At 39.4% G+C, this 19,746-nt stretch overlaps 1 protein-coding gene across 1 annotated transcript in view; it reads left to right on the top strand.

Annotated features, from left to right (window-relative positions):
• LOC123781345 (phospholipid-transporting ATPase FetA-like) overlaps positions 1–19,746 on the top strand; it is a 102,884-nt gene that overhangs the window by 67,605 nt on the left and 15,533 nt on the right. The window contains exons 12-17 of the mRNA XM_045780807.2: positions 4,296–4,492; positions 6,908–7,116; positions 7,644–7,687; positions 12,109–12,274; positions 15,250–15,438; positions 16,144–16,259. Coding sequence (XP_045636763.1) covers positions 4,296–4,492; positions 6,908–7,116; positions 7,644–7,687; positions 12,109–12,274; positions 15,250–15,438; positions 16,144–16,259 — 921 coding nt within the window. The remainder of the gene's footprint in view (positions 1–4,295; positions 4,493–6,907; positions 7,117–7,643; positions 7,688–12,108; positions 12,275–15,249; positions 15,439–16,143; positions 16,260–19,746) is intronic.

Genomic DNA, 19,746 nt, shown 5'->3' with positions numbered 1-19,746 from the left:
TTACTCACTCAACACTCAAATCTCAAATATGGAATGATACTAAGGATTTATTTTTAATTTTTAAGTGATAAAGGTATTGTGGTTATATGTTTAATATCCTTTAAAGGTATATATTGAACAGTTTACAGATAAAATTATATAATGTGAGAAATTTGCTTTAAAGGGGAAGAGGGGCATAGATGAAATAAAACTGGCCATGAATTGAAAGTTGTTGAAACTGGGTGATGGGTACACAGGGATTCATTATACTACTTACATAATTTAATATGTGTTTGAAATTTTTCATAATAAAAAGTTTTTTAAAATCTCATTTTTTGAGAATGGTCTCAGTTAGACCTACTCCTCCTGCCTTTTATACTCTTGTCTTCAAAGACTTTCCCATCAAAAACAAACAAACACTTTTCAAAGATGAGAACTCCAATCATCTAGCAATGGGGATGTGTTGCTTTGAGTCACACCTTGTGACAAAGGGCACAGGTGTGAAGACCGTTGAGTAGACTTAGAAGTGGTTCAACAGTAACATCATATCTGTCTGCTCTAGAGGTATGTGGGCATGTAGTGTAAGTGGAACATAAAATTGTACAACCACTTTGGAAAGCATTTGGCATTTTCCTAAAAAGCTAAATATAAATTTACTGTAGGATACAGCAATTCCACTTCTAGAGATTTACTAATAAAATGAAAGCATATATCCATGCAAAATCTTGTACACATGTGTTTAGTACAGCTGTTTGCAATAGCCGTAAACTGGAAAAACTTAAATGTCCAACAAATTAGTAAACAAATTGTGCAGTAACCATACAATAGAAGTATACTACTCAGCAATAAAAATAAATGAACCATCAGTAGATGTAAAAATATAAATGAATCCCAAAATAATTATGCTGAGCAAAAGAAGCCCGTCCAAAAAAGAGCATATACCAAGTGATTCCATTCATATAAAAATGTTCAATATTTTTTCATTTTTAAGATATAATTGGCATACAACATTGTATAGGTTTAAAGTATACCACACAGTGATTTGATATCTGTATATATCAAATATATAGTGAAATCATTACCACAGTAAGGGTAGTTAACACATCCATCACCTCACAGAGTTCCAACTCTTTTGTTAGTTCGGTGGTACAAACTTTTAAGATCTACTCTCTCAGCCACTTTCAAGTATTCAATACAAGATTGTTAGGCATAGTCACCATGCTGTTCATTACATCTCCAGAATTTAATTATCTTATAACTGGAGCTTTGTACTCTTTGACCACCTTCACCCCACTCCTCCTCACCTACGCTTGGCCCCTGGCAACCACCAATCTGCTGTCTGTTTTTATGAGGCTTTGTTTTTGTTTTAGATTCCACATATAGAATATCAGAGTATTTGTCTTTCTCTGACTTATTTCACTTAGCACAATGCCATCAAGGTTCATCCATGTTGTCACAAATAGCAGAATTTTCTTCTTTTTTATGGCTAATATTCCGGGGTGTGTGTGTGTGTGTGTGTGTGTGTGTGTGTGCGCGCGTGCATAACACATTTTCTTTATCCATTCATCTGTCAGTAGACAGTTGATTTCCATGTCTTGGCTGTTGTAAATAATGGTGCAGTGAACATGGGGGTGCAGATTATTCCTCAAGGTAGTGATTTAATTTCCTTCAGATATATACTCAGAAGTGGAATTACTAGATCATATGGTAGTTCTAGTTTTTATTTTTTCAGGAGCATCCGTACTCTTTTCATAGTGGCTCTACCAATTTACATTCCCACCAACAGTGTACATCCTCCCTAGTACTTGTTATCTCTCTCTCTCTTTTTTTTTTTTTTTATTACAGCCATTCTAACATTCTTTGACTATAGCCTTTCTAAGGTGACATCTCCCTGTGGTTTTGATTTGCATTTCCCTGATAATTAGTGATGTTGAGTAGCTTTTCACATACCTTTTGGGCATTTGAAATCTAAATATGAAGTAAATATTTAAAACCTATTACCAGGGTGCCTGGATGGCTCTGTTGGTTAAGGGGCTACCTTCAGCTCAGGTCATGATCTCAGGGTCCAGGGATGGCGCCCATGTCCGGCTCTCTGCTCAGTAGGAAGTCTGCTTCTCTCTCTCTCTCTCTGCTCCGCCCCCCACTCGTGTGCGCACTCTCTCTCTCTCACACACACACACACACACACACACACACACACACAAATAAATAAATACATACATAAATAAATACATAAAATCTTTTTTTAAAAAAAAGAAATTTTAATTAAAAAAAAAGAAACCTATTATCTATTTAGGTCCTTTGCCCATTTTTAAATTATTTGCTTTTTTGCTATTTGCTATTGAGTTGCATATATGTATTTTGGATATTAACCTCTTATCAGATATATGATTTGGAAATATCTTCTCCCACTTCATAGATTGCCTTTTTATTTTTCAATCATTTCTTTTGTTGTGCAGAAGCCTTTATTTTTTTTTATTTTAATGTTTTTTTATTATATTATGTTAGTCACCATACAGTACATCCCTGGTTTCTGATGTAAAGTTCGATGATTCGTTAGTTGCGTATAACACCCAGTGCACCATGCAATACGTGCCCTCCTTACTACCCATCACCAGTCTTTAATTTGATGTAATCCCACTTGTTTATTTTTGCTTTTGTTGCTTGTGCTTTTTGGTTGTCACATCCATAAGATCATTGCCAGATGTCAAAGAGCTTTTTCTCTGTTTTTTTCCTAGGAGTTTTATGGTTTCAGGTCTTACATTTAAGTCTTTAATCCATTTTGAGTAAATTTTTGTGAGAGGTATAAGATAGGGATCCAGTTTCATTCTTTTGCATATGATTATCTAGTTTTTCTAGCACCATTTACTGAAGAGTGTGTCTTTTCTCCATTGAGTGTTCTTGCCTCCTTTGTCCAGTATCAGTTGACTATATATATGTGCATGGGTTTATTTCTGGAATCTTGATTCTGTTCCATTGGTGTATATGTCTGTGTTTATGCCAGTATCGTACTGTTGTCTTTTGTTTTAAGATTTTATTTGACACAGAGAGAGAGAGAAAGGGAGAGGGCAAGTGCAAGCAGGGGGAGTGACAGGCAGGGGAGAAGCAGGCTCCCCACTGAGCAAGGAGCCCGATGTGGGGCTTGATCACAGGACACAAAGGCAGCTGCTTAATCAACTGAGCCACCCAGGCACCCCAATACTGGTTTGATTAGTATAGCTTCATAATATAGCTTGAAATGAGGACATGTGATGCATCTGGCTTTGTTTTCTTTCTCAAGATTACTTTGGCTATTCAGGGTTTTTCAGGGTTTCATAGAAATTTTAGGATTATTTTTTCTATTTCTGCAAAAAAAATGCCATTGTAATCTTGACAGGAATTACATTCGATCTATAGATAGCTTTGGGTAGTATAGACATTTAACAATGTTTACTATTCCAGTCCATGAACATAGAATATCTTTCCATTTATTTGTGTCTTCACTTTCTTTCATTAATGTCTAAATCCCAGTTGATCATGGTGTATGATCCTTTTAATGTGTTGTTGAATTTGATTTGCTAGTATTTCGTTGAGAAGTTTTGCATCTATATTCATCAAGGATATTGGCTTATTGCTTTCTTTTCTTGTAATGTCCTTGTCTGGCTTTGGTACCAGGGTAATGCTGGCCTTGTAAAATGAGTTCAGAAAGATTATCTCCTCTTCCCAAACTTATTTTCTAAACATCATTCTCAAATTTGTCTTTTTTGCTTCCTTGTCCCTCTATGCCCTTTCCTCTCAACCTGATGGCAGGTTGAGATTATCTGGAACCATAATCTTAGGTAAGAAGGATCATCTTTAGGGGCACTTGGGTGGTACAGTCAGTGAAGCGGCGGACTCTTGCTTTTGGCTCAGGTCATGATCTCAGGGTCGTGAGATCAAGCCCCACATCGGGCTCTGTGCTAGTTAGTACCTAAGTGACTTGAAGCAAAATACTCTTCTACTCTTAATATCAAGTTCCTCATCTATTACTAAAAGAAGTTTTATAAATATTAAGTTAAATAATATAGGTAAAGTACTTAGCACAGTTCCCAATACTTAATTAGTACTTAATATAGTTTAGTTACTTTTATTTCCCTTCAAAATCCCAAGGATGGCTCCTGCTGGGCTTTTTTTTTTCCCCTGTCCTATGTAGTACTGGTTAGAGCCTATGAACTATAGGCCCCCCCCTGCCCTCCAAAAACAGAGAGAAGTTTGTTGAGGGATAAGTCCCAAAAGGTAGATCTGAAGCAGCACATGCCTTGGATGAAATGTTAATTTAATTCTTTTTTGATTTTCAGATTTTTCTGTTTTTAGGCAGCATGTGTTTTATCCTAGCAATTGGGCATGGCATTTGGGAGAACAAGAAAGGCTACTACTTCCAGGATTTTCTGCCATGGAAAGAATATGTGTCTTCATCAGTTGTCTCTGCCGTCCTCATATTCTGGTCCTACTTCATTATTCTCAACACTATGGTGCCCATTTCCCTTTATGTCAGGTAGGCTTTTTTGACCACTTTGTGTTATAGGGGGAGGAAATGACTTTATACTTTCTACTTAACTCCCCAAATAGAGTGTGAATGTTTAGAAAGCATAGATTGTGTGCTCTTTAACTCTTTACTTCCCACAGTGTCCAGTGTACAAAACACTCTGAGAGATGTCTACAGATAGGGTGCCTGGGTGGCATAGTCAGTTAAGCGTCGGACTCTTTGTTTCAGCTCAGGTCATGATCTCAGGGTCGTGAGATGGAGCCCCGCATCCGGCTCCGTACACAGCACAGAGTACACTTGGGATTCTCTCTCTCCCTCTCCCTCTGTCCCTCCTGCTTGTGCTTGCTCTTGCACTCTCTCTCTCTCTCAAGTAAAGAAATAAATCGTAAAAAAAAAAAAAGATAAGAAACTGTCAAATTTCTTGTCCAAGTGTTAAAAAAAAAATGTCTAGAGATTGTGAAAGTGCTTTGCATATCCAGAATACTGTGCTAGATACTATGTGAGTTATACAAAAAGAAAATAACCCTACCCTCAAATAGCTTATAATGTGAATGACTAAATAAGACATATAAACATATCCAATAATTAGAAAAAATGCACACAAATTTGGTGATGCTGAAGTACCAGCCAGGCAGCCCCTAGTTAATCAATGAGATAGGTTCCAAACATTCATTTGTAAATCAGTTAATCAGAACTCACAACTTGTTTTCCCATAGAAACAATGAGGCAAATAAATGGTAGATAGGTATAATTATGACATAAGTTCTGGTTTCTAAAAGTTGGTGAAGAAAAGGATGTTTCTTCCTCCTTTGCTCAGACAAAAACTTGAAATAGATAAAATTAATCTTTTCTCTGATCTCCTTTTTCTGTTTTCAACATTCCCTTTCACACATGCACACCCAGACACATTTTTGCATCCTTCTTTCCAAGTTTCCTAAACCCTGCACTGTGACATTCCAACCTGAAAAGCACCCTAAGTGACTAAATTATCTTATTAATTTAATATTTATTGAGCACCTACTATGTGCCAAGCACTATATTAGGTGCTAGAAATAAGAACATGAATAACAAGACAACTGTTTCTCTAGATAAGCTTATAACATGGAAACAGATACTAAAATAATTATGGTACAATATGGAAAATGATGTAATAGGACTATATATGGGAATGCTATGGGAGACTAGAAAAGGAATGAGCTGATTCTACCTGGAGAGCCTTGGGGATTTACAGAAAAAGTAATACTCAAACTGGTATTTGAGAAAAGAGTAGAATTCACCAAGTACAAGATAGCAAAACAATATTGCAAACAGAAAGATCAGAGTGTATGAAGGTTTGGTCTTTTTTAAAAGCTTGATCTCGTCAGAGAACAGTGAGTATCCTAGGGTAAAGTGTTGGTTGGTAATTTGGTATCAGATCCAGGAGGGCCTTAAATGACAAGCCAAGCAGTTTGGATTTTATCCTAAAAGCAGGAAAGACCTCTCTAAGGATAGAAATAATATGACTAAATGTTTGGGTTTAGAGAAATTGCTATGTTGGTTAGTATGACAAAGGAAGGGAGGGATCAAGATTCAGCACATGAGGTCTAGTAGTCAATAATGTGGGCTAGAGCCCTCCGACCTCACCTGAATTTAAAAAATCCACGTTACTCAGTGCAGCTGTCTCTTAGAAGCAACCTAAACTAACACACATTAAGCATGAATGATGATAGGAAGGAGGCCCCTTAAAAATCTTAACTGTTTTAAAATAAAGGTGCTTGCTAACCGTAAAGAATCTATAATGTACCTTATTTGGAACAGAAGAGGAATGTGACAAAAGCAATAGGGAAAATTCACACAAAGTGAAGAGGACACTATTGGGGGTGGGGGTGAGGGAGAAACTACCCCACAGGCAGATTGGGTCGGCCAGGAAATTTATCAGAAGGTCAGCTTCTGTAAGCTGTTTCTGATTTTCATACATCCTTCCCTTCTTCTGAAACAAAGAAGCTTCTGAGTGTTTCAAGTTTCTCTCTCTTCCTCACCAGTGGATTTACATGACAGCCACAGTAATCCTCTGATTAAACCTAGGCAGCCTTTTATTAGTTAGTTCTTCATTCTATCAGGCCTTGCATTACTGCAGAAATTCAAAATATTCTACTTTTCCTGGGTATGTTTTGGAAGAAGAAAGAATGAAAGGGGGTTATGCCCCAGTAAAATTAATCAAGTATGTCTCAGGTGGTAAAGCCCTGAATGATAATGGTCAAAATCAGAATTACATTGGGTTGGCTGGTGGGAAGGGTCCTTCAAAATCCCTGGTAGGTTCCCAAGGAAGATATTCTGATTTCAGGTGCTCACCCTGACCTATCGCAGAACTGTTAAGAAGGAAACTGGGATAATGTATTTGATCTATTCTGACCCAGGACCCTTCTTTTCTTGCTTTCTTCATAGTGTTGAGATAATAAGATTGGGCAACAGTTACTATATCAATTGGGATCGGAAGATGTTTTATGCGCCAAAGAACACACCAGCGCAGGCTCGCACCACCACCCTTAATGAGGAGCTTGGCCAAGTCAAATACGTGTTCTCTGACAAAACGGGAACCCTGACTCAGAACATCATGGTTTTCAATAAGTGTTCTATTAATGGGATATTCTATGGTATGCATGCCTTCCTGCTTTCCCTGAGTCCTAGGTAAATTCTACTTTGCAGATTGTTTTCAAGAGTAATCTCCCTCTAAATCTGTATGCCTCTGAAATTCACATTTACCCTTTATTCTCCAGCCTTCTCTATTCACTAGACAAAGATCCCCTACTCCATTTAGTTGCTTACCAAAAAGCATTTATTTTATACCTTATAGAGGTAATCCATTGTGTTGGACATTGGAAATACCAAGATGTACAAGATTTAATCTCCGTCCTCAAGGAATTCCCGACGTCTTGAGAGTTCACTCTCATAATAAATCAGACGGAGAAACCAGCATGTTGTTGAAGCTGGCAGTCTCCTGGTTTCCCTTCAGACCAATAAGCAGTCTTGAGAGAAGCCATCAAAGGAATGTAATTAATGTAATTGTACACTAAATAATGGTTAACATTTTATGTTATATGTATCTTACCACAACAACAAAAAAAATTAAACCTTTCTTTAAAACCCTTGCCAAGTCTCTGCTCTGTTTCTTTACCAACAGGTGGTGTCTATGACAAGAAAGGACAGAGGGTAGAAGTCTCTGAGGTGAGTGATTGCAACTCCCTGTGAAATGCATGTGGGAGCTGAGGCTGTGCTTGTAGCAGCATCTTGACACAAATTGGGAGTCCCTTAGCTCCTGAAATAGTAAAGCTTTTATTGGCCCCATAATATCAGAAAGCATTATATAAATGGCCTGTGTTTATTTTAGGGGATTTGGGTTTGTGTTTTATTTTTTTTTTTAAGAAAATATTTTATTTATTTGTCAGAGAGAGAGAACACAAACAGGGGGCAGAGGGAGAAGTAGGCTCCCCACTGAGCAAGGAGCCTAATGCAGGAATCGATCCCAGGACCCTGGGATCATGACCTGAACCGAAGGCAGACGCTTACCTGACTGAGCCACCCAGGTGTCCTGAGAATTCCTTGCATTTTAAATATTCATATTTTATAGCTCAAACTCCCATTTGTTGATTAATTCTTTTTTAAAAATCTGTGTTTTAAAATGAAAAAACTTTCTTGTTTCTTTCTGTTTAAAAAATAATCTGTGCTCACTATAAAAAAAAGTCCAAATAATACAGAAATGTATGAAGAAGAAAGTTAAAATCACTCAATCTCTTGTAGAAAACCAGTGTAAAATTTGGGGATATACTCTTCCAGATGTTTTTCATGTGTATATATGCATACACATATACATTGAGATCTGATGATAGACATATGAATGGATGGATGGAGGGAAGGGGGAGGGGAGAAGAAAGAAAATAAGAAAAGAAAGAAAAGGAAGGAAAGAGGAAGCATTATAACATGTATGCTATTTTCAGCCTCCTTTTTATTCACTTGACATATATTGTAGTCTTCTTTCCATGTCAATAAATTTAGGTCTACATCATCATTTTGAATGAGTGGCATATCCAGTTATATTGGTGTACCTTAATTTATTTAACCAATCCCCTATTTTTATTCCATTTTCTTTTGTTATTATAAATAGCATTGTGGTAAGCACCCTGGTACATACATTTTTGTCTCTTCTTCTGATAATTATTTCCTTAGAATAAAGTCCTAGAAGTGGAATTGGCTGGTCAAAGGGTAGCCACATTTTTAATACATTTAATATTGCCATATTGCTCTCTAGATAGATTGCATCAATTTATAATCCCACCAAAGTATAAGAATTATTTTTTTCCCATATCCTTCCTACTTCTTCAGGAATTTCAGTCAATCCTGTGTTCTCTCTTTCTTAATATCTGAAACTTATCTTCTTATGTGATTCTTTCCCCTCAGCTCAAGTTTGGAAACCGGGGATGTACTGTAAGGTGACTAACATAATATAATAAAAAATCATTAAAAAAAAAAAAAGTTTTCCCTTTCTTTTAAAAAAATACTTAGTACATCCATACAATGGGATATTATGCAGCAGTAAAAACAAATGAGCTATCAGGTCACACATGCACACACACACAAAAGGAAGAACTTTTTTTTAAAAGATGTTATTTATTTATTTGAGATAGAGAGCACAAGTGGGTGGAGGGAGAGGGAGAAACAGACTCCCCGCTGAGCAGGGAGCCTGACGCAGGGCTGATTCCAGGACCCTGAGATCATGACCTGAGCCGAAGGCAGATGCTTAACCAACTGAGCCACCCAGACACTCCAGGGAAGAACTTTTTTTTATAATAATATTTTTTTATTATATCATGTTAGTCACCATACAGTACATCCCTGGTTTTTGATGTAATGTTCCATGATTCATTACTTGCGTATAACACCCAGTGCACCATGCAATACGTGCCCTCCTTACTACCCATCACCAGCCTCTCCCATTCCCCCACCCCCCTCCCCTCTGAAGCCCTCAGTTTGTTTTTCAGAGTCCATAGTCTCTCATGCTTCATTCCCCCTTCTGATTACCCCCCTTTCTTTGTCCCTTTCTTCCTAGTTCTTATGTTCCATAGATGAGAGAAACCATATGATAATTGCCTTTCTCTGCTTGACTTATTTCACTTAGCAATATCTCCTCCAATCCAGTCCATGTTGCTGCAGATGTTGAGAAATCGTTCTTTTTGATAGCTGAGTAATATTCCATTGTATATACGGACCACATCTTCTTGTCCGTTGGCTTCTGTTAAATAACTGTTTTCTTGTTTTTTCTTCCTGTCTAATTGCTTTTTCTCATCAACTTGGCCACAGGGGCTGATGTTTTCCAAGTATTTACATGGCTTTAACTACCACCTACCTACTGATGACCTCCAAATCCATCTATCCAAGGAATCCTTTGTAGCTCCTTCCCACCCACGGCCAACACTAAAGATATTTTATAAAAACTATCTATAGCTATGTCACAGCATCTCAAGGATTTCCTCAGTTACCACCTCTATCCTCCATTCTGAATCCCCTTCCTCTCACCTGGTATCCCCAGTTTCCATCCTTTCGTCTAGTACCTGTATTTGCCTTTCAACCTTATTTAACTGATTGTTTGGCTTTCAGTTTCAGAATTTTCCATGAATGCTGCCTCTCAGATCATGCTATACTGCAGCTCCAAGCCCACCCTGCCTCACTCCTGTACCCAGCCAGGTCCAATGTTCTCAAACATTACTTGCCTGGAAGGGGAGATTAGAAACTAGCTCAGATCTCTTACCTAAGCTTTAAAACTATATATGTCTGCTTTCATTACTACCTGTAAGTCCTTCAAGTATCTCTAGTTCAGCCTGTTAAAAACTTCCTCCTGACAGGTATCCTATCTCAGTGAATGGTCTTATCATCTATCCAGGGCCCCAGTTAGGAAATATAAAATTATTCTTAACTCTTTCCCTCAGTCACCCCTCATATCATGTATCTATTCTAGCTCCCTATATTTTCAAACCATTCCCTTAATTTAATATTTATTGTTACTACATCATTTCTCTTGTGAATTACTGAATGGTCTCCTAACTGGTTTCCCTACTTCTCATCTTGCTAGTTCCAGTATATTCTCCATGCTGCTACCAGAGGACTTTCTCTGACACAGATATAATTACATCACTTCCAGCAAAAAAATTGCTATGACTCCCTATTGCATATAAGATGGTAATGCAGGATCTACCTCATGCCTACCTCTCCAGCTTTTCTCTCATCACTCACCAGATTCCAGTTTCAAAGAGTGTGCCAGTATAAGAGCCCAGTTCTAGAAAGCCTCAGGAGATGCTATGTAATGAATTATCTTAAATTACTGAACCCACAAACTTCCCAGAGCTCACAATTCTGTGGTTGTCCAGGTCTGGGGCTTGGTTATGGACCTGACCATACTTCCTCACTGCTATGACAAAACTCCTTCTAGATGGGATATGTAAAAGAGCCAATATAGGGACACCTGGGTAGCTCAGTCGGTTAAGCATCTGCCTTTGGCTCAGGTCATGATCCCAGAGTCCCAGGATCAAGCCCCGCTTTGGGCTCCCCACTCAGTGGGGAGTCTGCTTCTCCCTCTCCCCCTGCTCCTTCTCTCTCTCACTCACTCTCTCTCTCAGGTAAATAAATAAAATCTTTAAAAAAAAAAAAGAGCCAATATAGGTCACTACAAACTTCCCTTTTCTGGACATAGCACCAACCAGGACAGTTACGTCTATACTTGACATACTGGGACCCAGCACAGGTAGCACCACAACTACAAAGAGCTGGAGTAATGTCCTTGAGAGCTCTGGTATGAATTGGAGAAGTCTGTTATTAACATGACACTCCAGGATGGAGACAATAGAGTCTCAGGTCCAAACTGAGTCATGTTTACCCAAGATGGTCACTAGAAGCCTAGCTGAAATGGAGAGTGAGAGTCAATATCTAAAGGAGCCAGGAAAATGTTAGTGAATATTAGGTTCATGAGTGTTAGAGGCAGGAAGGAACCAGGTATGCTGACAGGTCAAGTAAAATGGCTCAAAATTAAGTCTGTGATCAACAGGTATGTATGAAGCATCCTGTTATATAGCCTTGCCTCTATCTTGCAGTATTCCTCTCTAGCCACCTGTGGGGTTAAATAGAAGTAGTGCCACACAGTGATATCTCTGTACTCAGTTCCCTTCCCAGCCCCCAAAATCAGACAGAGGGCAACCAGAGACAAAACTTTTTCCAGACACCATTTACTATTATGGAGCAGTTATTCCCTCATATCCTCAAGTTTGATTACCATAGATTTGGGACTTGGAAGAATAGAGCCTGAAGATGGCCACTGATCATTCAGGGTAGCTGAGGAAGAAGGGGGGCAGGAAGGGTCTGTCAACCAGTGCTCAGCTTGTCTCCTGTGGGATGGATCTTTTCTGGCCCAAGTGAATGGATAGTCCAGGTCAGAGCTACAAAGGCTTTAGAAACCAGCACAGAGTCTCCTCCATTTATCTTGATTTTCTCTTCCCATCCTCCTAAGAGTTCCCATCACATTCCAGAAGTTGTCCCCAAATAGACCATCTGTAAAGTGTCAGCCTGCCACTAAGACTTCTGTTCTGGCTTGTATGTTCCAGGAAACAGAAAAGGTCGACTTCTCCTACAACAAACTGGCTGATCCTAAGTTTTCATTTTATGACAAGACTTTGGTGGAAGCAGTGAAAAAGGGAGATCGCTGGGTGCACTTGTTTTTCCTCTCACTGTCATTGTGTCATACTGTAATGTCAGAAGAGAAAGTGGAAGGTGAGGAGGGGCCTGAGGACTCATTGACTGAGAATATGTAATAGAATCTAGGATGGCTACAGGTGGGCTTGGTTTGATATCATTTGAAATGGCTTAATCTAAGAGCTTTCTAATAGTGAGTGTTGCCCTGCAATGGTATGGATAGGCAAGTAGTGAGCTTCAAGTAGAAGACAACCTCTTAGTCTTAAAGAAGATTCAGTCATTGGATAGGGGTCAAACTTGATGCTATCTAGGGAACTTCTGATCTTGAGATTCAGCAATGTTCTGTCGCAGAGTCTATCTGAATTGTCCCCAAGATCAGACCCATTATCTCTGATAAGACTTCCTGAAGGATGAGTTGAGTTGTCCTCTTGTTGCTTCACAATTTCACGGTATCCCCCACATATCCTAGTTTCTTTAGTAATCAAATATGACTATGACATCCATGAATTTCCTTAAACCTCTTTTAGAAACAAACTGAGGGCTTCAGAGGGGAGGGGGATGGGGGACTGGGATAGGCCGGTGATGGGTATTAAGGAGGGCACATATTGCATGGTGCACTGGGTGTTATACGCAAGTAATGAATCATGGAACATTACATCAAAAACTAAGGATAGGGACGCCTGGGTAGCGCAGTCGTTAAGCGTCTGCCTTTGGCTCAGGGCGTGATCCTGGTGTACCGGGATCGAGTCCCACATCGGGCTCCTCGGCTGGGAGCCTGCTTCTTCCTCTCCCTCTCCCCCTGCTTGTGTTCCCTCTCTCACTGGCTGTCTCTCTGTCACATAAATAAATAAAATCTTTAAAAAAAAAAAAAAACTAAGGATATACTGTATGGTGACTAACATAACATAATAAAAAATTATTATTAAAACCCTCTTTTAGAAACAATGAATGAGAAATGACTGATTAAAAATTAATAAGGCTTTTGGGGCATTTGGGTGGCTCAGTCCGTTGAGCATCTGACTTTTGATCTCAGCTCTTGTATTGATCTCAGGGTTGTGGGTTCAGGCCCCACCCACATTGGGCTCTGCACTGGGCATGTAGCAACTTATATTTGTATATCACTTTACAGTTTTACAAATTGCTTGCATTTACTTTTTAAGATTTTTAAAAATTAATTCATTTGAGAGAGAGAGTGAAAGCATGAGCGGGGGGAAGGTCAGACGGAGAGGGAGAAACAGACTCCCCAGTGAACAGGGAGCCAGATGCAGGGCTCCATCTCAGGACCCCAAGATCACAACCTGAGTCGAAGGCAGCTGCTTAACTAACTGAGACACCCAGGTGCCCCAAATTGCTTGCATTTATATTATCGCCCACAGTCTTCATAACAGCCCTCTTAAGTAAGCAGAACAAGAAAAATGACGCCAGTTTTACAGAGAGGGAAACTGAAGCTAAAAGAGATTAAATGACTTGCCTAAAATCCTATAGTTAAGGCAGAGATAAGAACCCAAATCTCGGGCAACCCTCTTGGGTCCCTTCCCTCTTTGGGAGCTTTGTACTGATGCCACTAGATCCTACCCCACCACTAGACCTGACATTCTAACAAGTTGCTATTATTTGAAGCATATTTGGAATTGTCCTTGTTTATTGCCTTAAATAACAAGGTAGGAAACAAGAAAATAGTCTTACTGTCCCATAAATACATCTTAAATCTGACCTAAAATTATATGTCCCGTGTGCCTTATTCACAAGTATAAGCCTCTGATGATGCATAACTGTTTCTAAAAATCAAATTGACCTTCAGAAGAGAAATAATCCAAAATATGCCTCAGGCTGTGGTGATATTTTAAAAGAGGAGTTATGCATTTTTCAGTGCTACAGTGTTTGCGTTCATCATTGTAGTTCTTTGTTCCTTTCTTTTTTGAACAAAATAATTTGAAGCAGTTATTAGAATACAGTAGTTTGTGATGAGAAAAAAATAGTACATGTCACAACTGAGGATTGAATTCAAGGGTTTTGTTTTGTTTTGTTTAAGATTTTATTTATTTGAGAGAGAGGGCAGGGGCACATAGGCAGTGGAGGGGCAGAGGGAGAGGAAGAAGCAGGCTCCCCGCTGAGCAGGGAGCCTGATGCAGGGCTTGATCCCAGGATCCTGAGATCATGACCTGAGCCAAAGGGAGACGTTTAATGGACTGAGCCACCCAGGTGCCCCTCAAGGGTTTTTGTTGTTAATTTTCTGAAGTGTTTCTTCACAATCTAGGAAAGTATTTTTTTCAACAATGAACACTGAAAACTATGGATTAAAATTACCTTATAATGGCAAAATGGGAAAGAATAAATTTTATTTTACTTTGCTGTAAAAAAATTCAAGAGGAATTATAGAAATGTCTTAAGTAATATAAGATTGACAGACTGATTCAACACAGTGATCATTTAGCTTCCCAGAGTGAGAGTTTCAAAGGTGACAATACTCATTTATATATATTTTTAATTGTTTATTAAGTCATTGATGATTTATTATCATCAATCCTACTATCCTGTTCTATAGATCCTATCCTTATTGTCCAGTCTTATAGGAGTGTTTATCAAAGTATAGCCAGTCTTATATAGGAACAGTTTACGCAAACAACCTGTAAGAAACTCACTCAGGAGATTTGTTAAAAATTCAATTTCCTGAGTCCTCTTCCCATATTTTGTGATTCTGGACTCAGTAAGTTTGAGTAGGGCTCAGGAACCTGTATTTTTAACAAGCCCCCTGACCCATCTTTACCCACCATAATCAGAGAGTGAACTATATTTTGTTCGTTTGTGTATATTGCATGTACTGTTTACCTCTATAATACTAACCCAGGTCGGTGATAAATTGAAAATATTGGGAAGGAAAAAAAACCTGACCTGTATGCAACCTAGCTTTTTAGAGCCAGACTTGTGAGGAAGTTTGAAGAAAAATGTTCCCTTCTGGGCTCTATCTTTATGTAAGCCCCTTGGTGTCTCTTCTGGGTTGACTTCAGTTGCACATCTCTGTGGGCTCTGGTTGCCCTCTTCTCTCCTGCCAGGTAAGCTGATATACCAGGCTCAGTCCCCAGATGAAGGTGCCCTCGTCACTGCTGCCAGGAACTTTGGCTTTGTGTTTCGTTCCCGCACATCTGAGACGATCACGGTAATTGAAAGGGGTGAGACCAAAGTCTACCAACTGCTGGCTATTTTGGATTTCAACAATGTGCGCAAGAGGATGTCTGTTATTGGTAGGTGCCCCTCCTAGTCAGTCCTCTCCCCTTATTTGTCTTTCATACACATTCACATGTTGACTTTCTCTTTTATATACACACAAATGTTTTCTCCCACTCACATGCCTTCTAAAAGGTATGGTGCCTCAAATACAAACCCATAGCCATTCTTACTTTCTCCCTCACATACCCTATATATTTCTCTTTGGGAGCTTGCTACCATATACTTCTTTAGTGTTCCTGGATAGTGGCTTGTCTGAACCCCCAAAGCCAAGATAAGAACAGAGAATAAACCCATAAAGCCTGAACTTGGAGTAAGAGATAGGGGCTGACAATATAAGGGAAATTCATACTATCTTACTCTCAATTAGTTTGAGCCTCAGACTGAAGAGGAAGAAGGTCATTCTTCATTCTTGGTCCTTACTAGGTATGGGCCTTGGTCTGGAACTTGGACTTGGGAAACTAAATGTGATTCTGCATCAGAGTCTTCCAAGATGATACTGAACCAATGGAAGAACTGGTTGTATAAGGTCTCCTCCCACTCCCACCAGTCTTTACTGACTGCATCATTTATCCTCTGTGACCATTCAATGAGTACTTAGCTCCCAAAAGAATCAGAAACAAATGTCATGGGAACAGCTTCATGCCATCCCTCAGTGGCCCAGACAAGTTCTTGTACCAATGGGCCTATATGGTTACTCTGCTTAGTTTGTTTATCCTTAGTGAGGACACCTGAAGATCGAGTAATGTTATTCTGCAAGGGTGCAGACACCATCCTCAGTCAGCTGCTCCATCCATCCTGCAGATCCCTCAGAGACGTGACCATGGAACATTTAGATGTAAGTGTTTAGGTTGCAGGGGAGGGAAGCTGTGGGTTGTTCTTCGTACATGGAGTATGCATCCACATATACGTCTTTGTGTCCGTGTGTTTCTGTATGGGTGTATATTAGTATCTGTGTCTCTTTAATTGATGGAAGAATAAAAACTACTTCACTGTGTGGCATACTGACTACATTGCCAGCTTCTGTGTCAGGAAGTTAGATGGCAGGGTGCCTGGGTGGCTCAGTCGTTAAGTGTCTGCCTTCGGCCCAGGGTGTGATCCCAGGGATCTGGGATCGAGCCCCGCATCGGGCTCCCTGCTCCACTGGGAGCCTGCTTCTTCCTCTCTCACTCCCCCTGCTTGTGTTCCCTGTCTTGCTGGCTGTCTCTCTCTCTGTCAAATAAATAAGTAAAATCTTAAATAAAAAAAAAAAAGGTGGCACAGGATCCCAAAGGCATAATGAGGATTGTGTCTGTGATACACACTTACCACAATCAAAATGGTTCTCTCTGTGATTCCTGGCTCAGGAGGTCCCATGGTCAGACCTAGAATTTGCTTCAGAATTGGGCCTGCTGCTATGGGAGACGCTACCTCCCCAGCCATGATGAGACCATGCACCTTGAAGGTCTGGAGGAGAAAGCGCCAGGCTTGGGCTATTTAAGGGACTGTTGTTTGTTACTGTCCTCTGTTATCACAAGATTAGAATCCCCAGGGGTACCTTCCCCCCTGCCTACCCCCCCACCACCACTTCCACCCTCTAGGATTTGAGACGGATCTGAAAGAGAATGGCTCCAGCCTTCTGACACTGGAAAGGAAAACCAAATCCATACTCTCCAGGATTTCTACTCATAAACCTAGATATATAAAGCGTTGAGGGAATAGGACAGGAAATGGGATGGGAGAGGGACAGATCAGAAAAAAATATTTTAAAGAAGAAATAGATTGGAGAAAATGCTATTTTATTAAGCCATTTTGGTTTGACTCACATTAACACACAATCAGAAGTCAGAGAACAGATAGTCAATAAGCACATGAAAAGATACTCAGTTTCATTAGCTTTTAGGAAAATGCAAATCAAAACCGCAAGATACTGCTTCATACCACCAGAATAGCTAGATGATCAGGTAATAATAAGTAATGGCAAAGGTGTGAGAAATTGTAACCTTCATACATTGCTGATGGAAATGTAAAATGATGCAGTCATTCCAATGGACTGAGCCACCCAGGCATCCTAGATGCAGTCATTTTAGAAAACAGTCTGGCAGTTCCTGAAAAAGTTAAGTGTAGAGTTATCATATTACCCAACAATTCCACTTCTAGGTATATTCCCAAGAGAAATGAAATTATACATCCACACAAAAACTTGTACACAAATGTTTATAGCAGCATTATCTATAATAGTGAAAAAATAGCAACAACCCAAATGCCCATCATGAATGGCATGGATGACTAGATAAACAAAATGTGGCGTATCTCAACAACGAATATTATTCAGTCCCAAAAAGGAATTTCATACTGATACATGCAGATGAGCCTTGAAAATATTATGTTAAGTGAAAGAAGCCAGTCACAAAAGGCCACATATTGTATAATTTCATTTATATGAAATATCCAGAATAAGCAAATCTATAGAAACAAGTAGATTAGTGGTTGCCAAGGGCTAGGGGAAAAGAGAATGGGAATGACTGCTAATGGGTACAGGGTTTCCTTTGGGAATGATGAAAATGTTCTGGAATTAGATAGTACTGATGGATGCACAACTTTATGAGTATAATTTTTTTAACCACTGATTTATATACTTTAAAAGTGTGAATCTTATGATCTATACATTCTATTTCAGGTTTTCAAAAAAAGTCCATGACGTATCCCACACAGGACAGTTCTTACATCCTATACTGTTTCCCAGAGGCCACAGTACTTTTTATGAGCCAGTCTGAAAAACTTGTCTTTTAACCTTCCAGAACACATGAATTAAGGTATCTTCTCAGAGAGCATTTCCACAGGCTGGCTCCAAAGGGGGTCTTTTGACCTGTGTCCTGCTACCCACCTTAACAGACATCCATAATGGAGCCTGACTGCACTACAATCTGTTAACCACAGGTGATAAACTTGTAAGAGTGAAGCTTATACTCAGGAGCCAAGATTCAAAAACTCTTACAAAAGCACAGCTCCAGGCCCTCTAAGACAGGAATTAGCAGCAGTCAGGATTTGCCCACCACAATAGAAAAGAAAAAAAAACACAAGTAAGGAGTAAGAAATAGCTTCAACACAGACTGCTGAATTATTTGCTGAATGAATTAAGAATCTGTCAGTGTGTTAAACCTCGTTTGATATATGCAAGATCAGTTTCTGCCATATTTCTTCCTTCTAAGAAGTCTCTGAGATCATCTCTCAGGCTTCTTTTCATAGCTTCATCTGCTAACAGTACAGAGGTTTAAGAGATGGCATTCCGTACATACATTGTTTTATGTTCATTTCACCTGACAGCTAATGTCAAACACTCAGAAGTTTCATAGGGAACTAAGAGCAGAATATCAGGATGATGAAATTCTTTTTCTCTTTGCTCTTATAATGCCAAAGTGGATTATTTTGAAGCTCACTGTCACAGTGATCATGTAGAAGTTTTATTCATGTGCAATTCTCAGGACATAAAATCTTCTAACTCACCCTCAGCTGGATATGAGTTCTGCCCTCAACTACCCACACTCTTACCCAGCTGTCCTTATGACCAAGGGTACACTTTACAAGGTAGTTAACTGTGGGTAGTTAGGGTATACTGGTGGCCACAGAGCAAAAAGATACTACCTCACCCCGAGAGTATTTCCGCAGTGCCTCATTCACATTGGGGGCTGTGGCTAATCAACTGAGCTGGTCAGCTCTAGACAGATATACAAGCGTGTATGCTTCTGAGGGGCCTGTTGGATGCTTGAAGGAAGGCAAGGAAAGAGGAAAATAAAATGAATGTATGAGGCACCTGGGCGGCTCAGTCAGTTAAGCATCTGCCTTCAGCTCTGGTCATGATCCTAGGGTCCTGGTCAGGCTCCCTGTTCATCGGAGAACCTGCTTCTCCCTCTCCCGCTCCCCCTGCTTGTGCACTCTCTCTCTATATATATATCAAATAAATAAATAAAATATGCTTTAAAAAATGAATGTATGGTTGTAAAAAATAGTAAGTCCTTTGATTATGTTTTATAACAACTCCTTTTTACTTTAGTATTTCATTCTCATATCACAGACATCATTATCTTCTCTGTAGGCAGTGAATTATTATCCCAATTTTACAACAAAGAAATCTGGAAGGCTTAATTTTTCCCAGGTTCACACAGCAAATTATCTAACTACAGGTAAAAGCTAGAACTTTCTATATTTCAGAAGTACTTTCAAACTTTGCCCCAGCTATGCTGGCCCCACCTTTAGGACATTTTGCTGAGACAGCTCAACAGTTGTTTTCTGGTTAGGCTAGGTACTAGTCCCATGGTACTAATCATTAAATCCTATTTTGCAGG

The sequence above is a fragment of the Ursus americanus genome, chromosome 18, assembly GCF_024610735.1.
Source record: "Ursus americanus isolate L20-20 chromosome 18, mUrsAme1.1.p, whole genome shotgun sequence".
NCBI classification, from domain to species: Eukaryota; Metazoa; Chordata; class Mammalia; order Carnivora; family Ursidae; genus Ursus; species Ursus americanus.
Note: the sequence above shows the minus strand (reverse complement) of the source record. Positions and strands in the feature narration are given on the sequence as shown.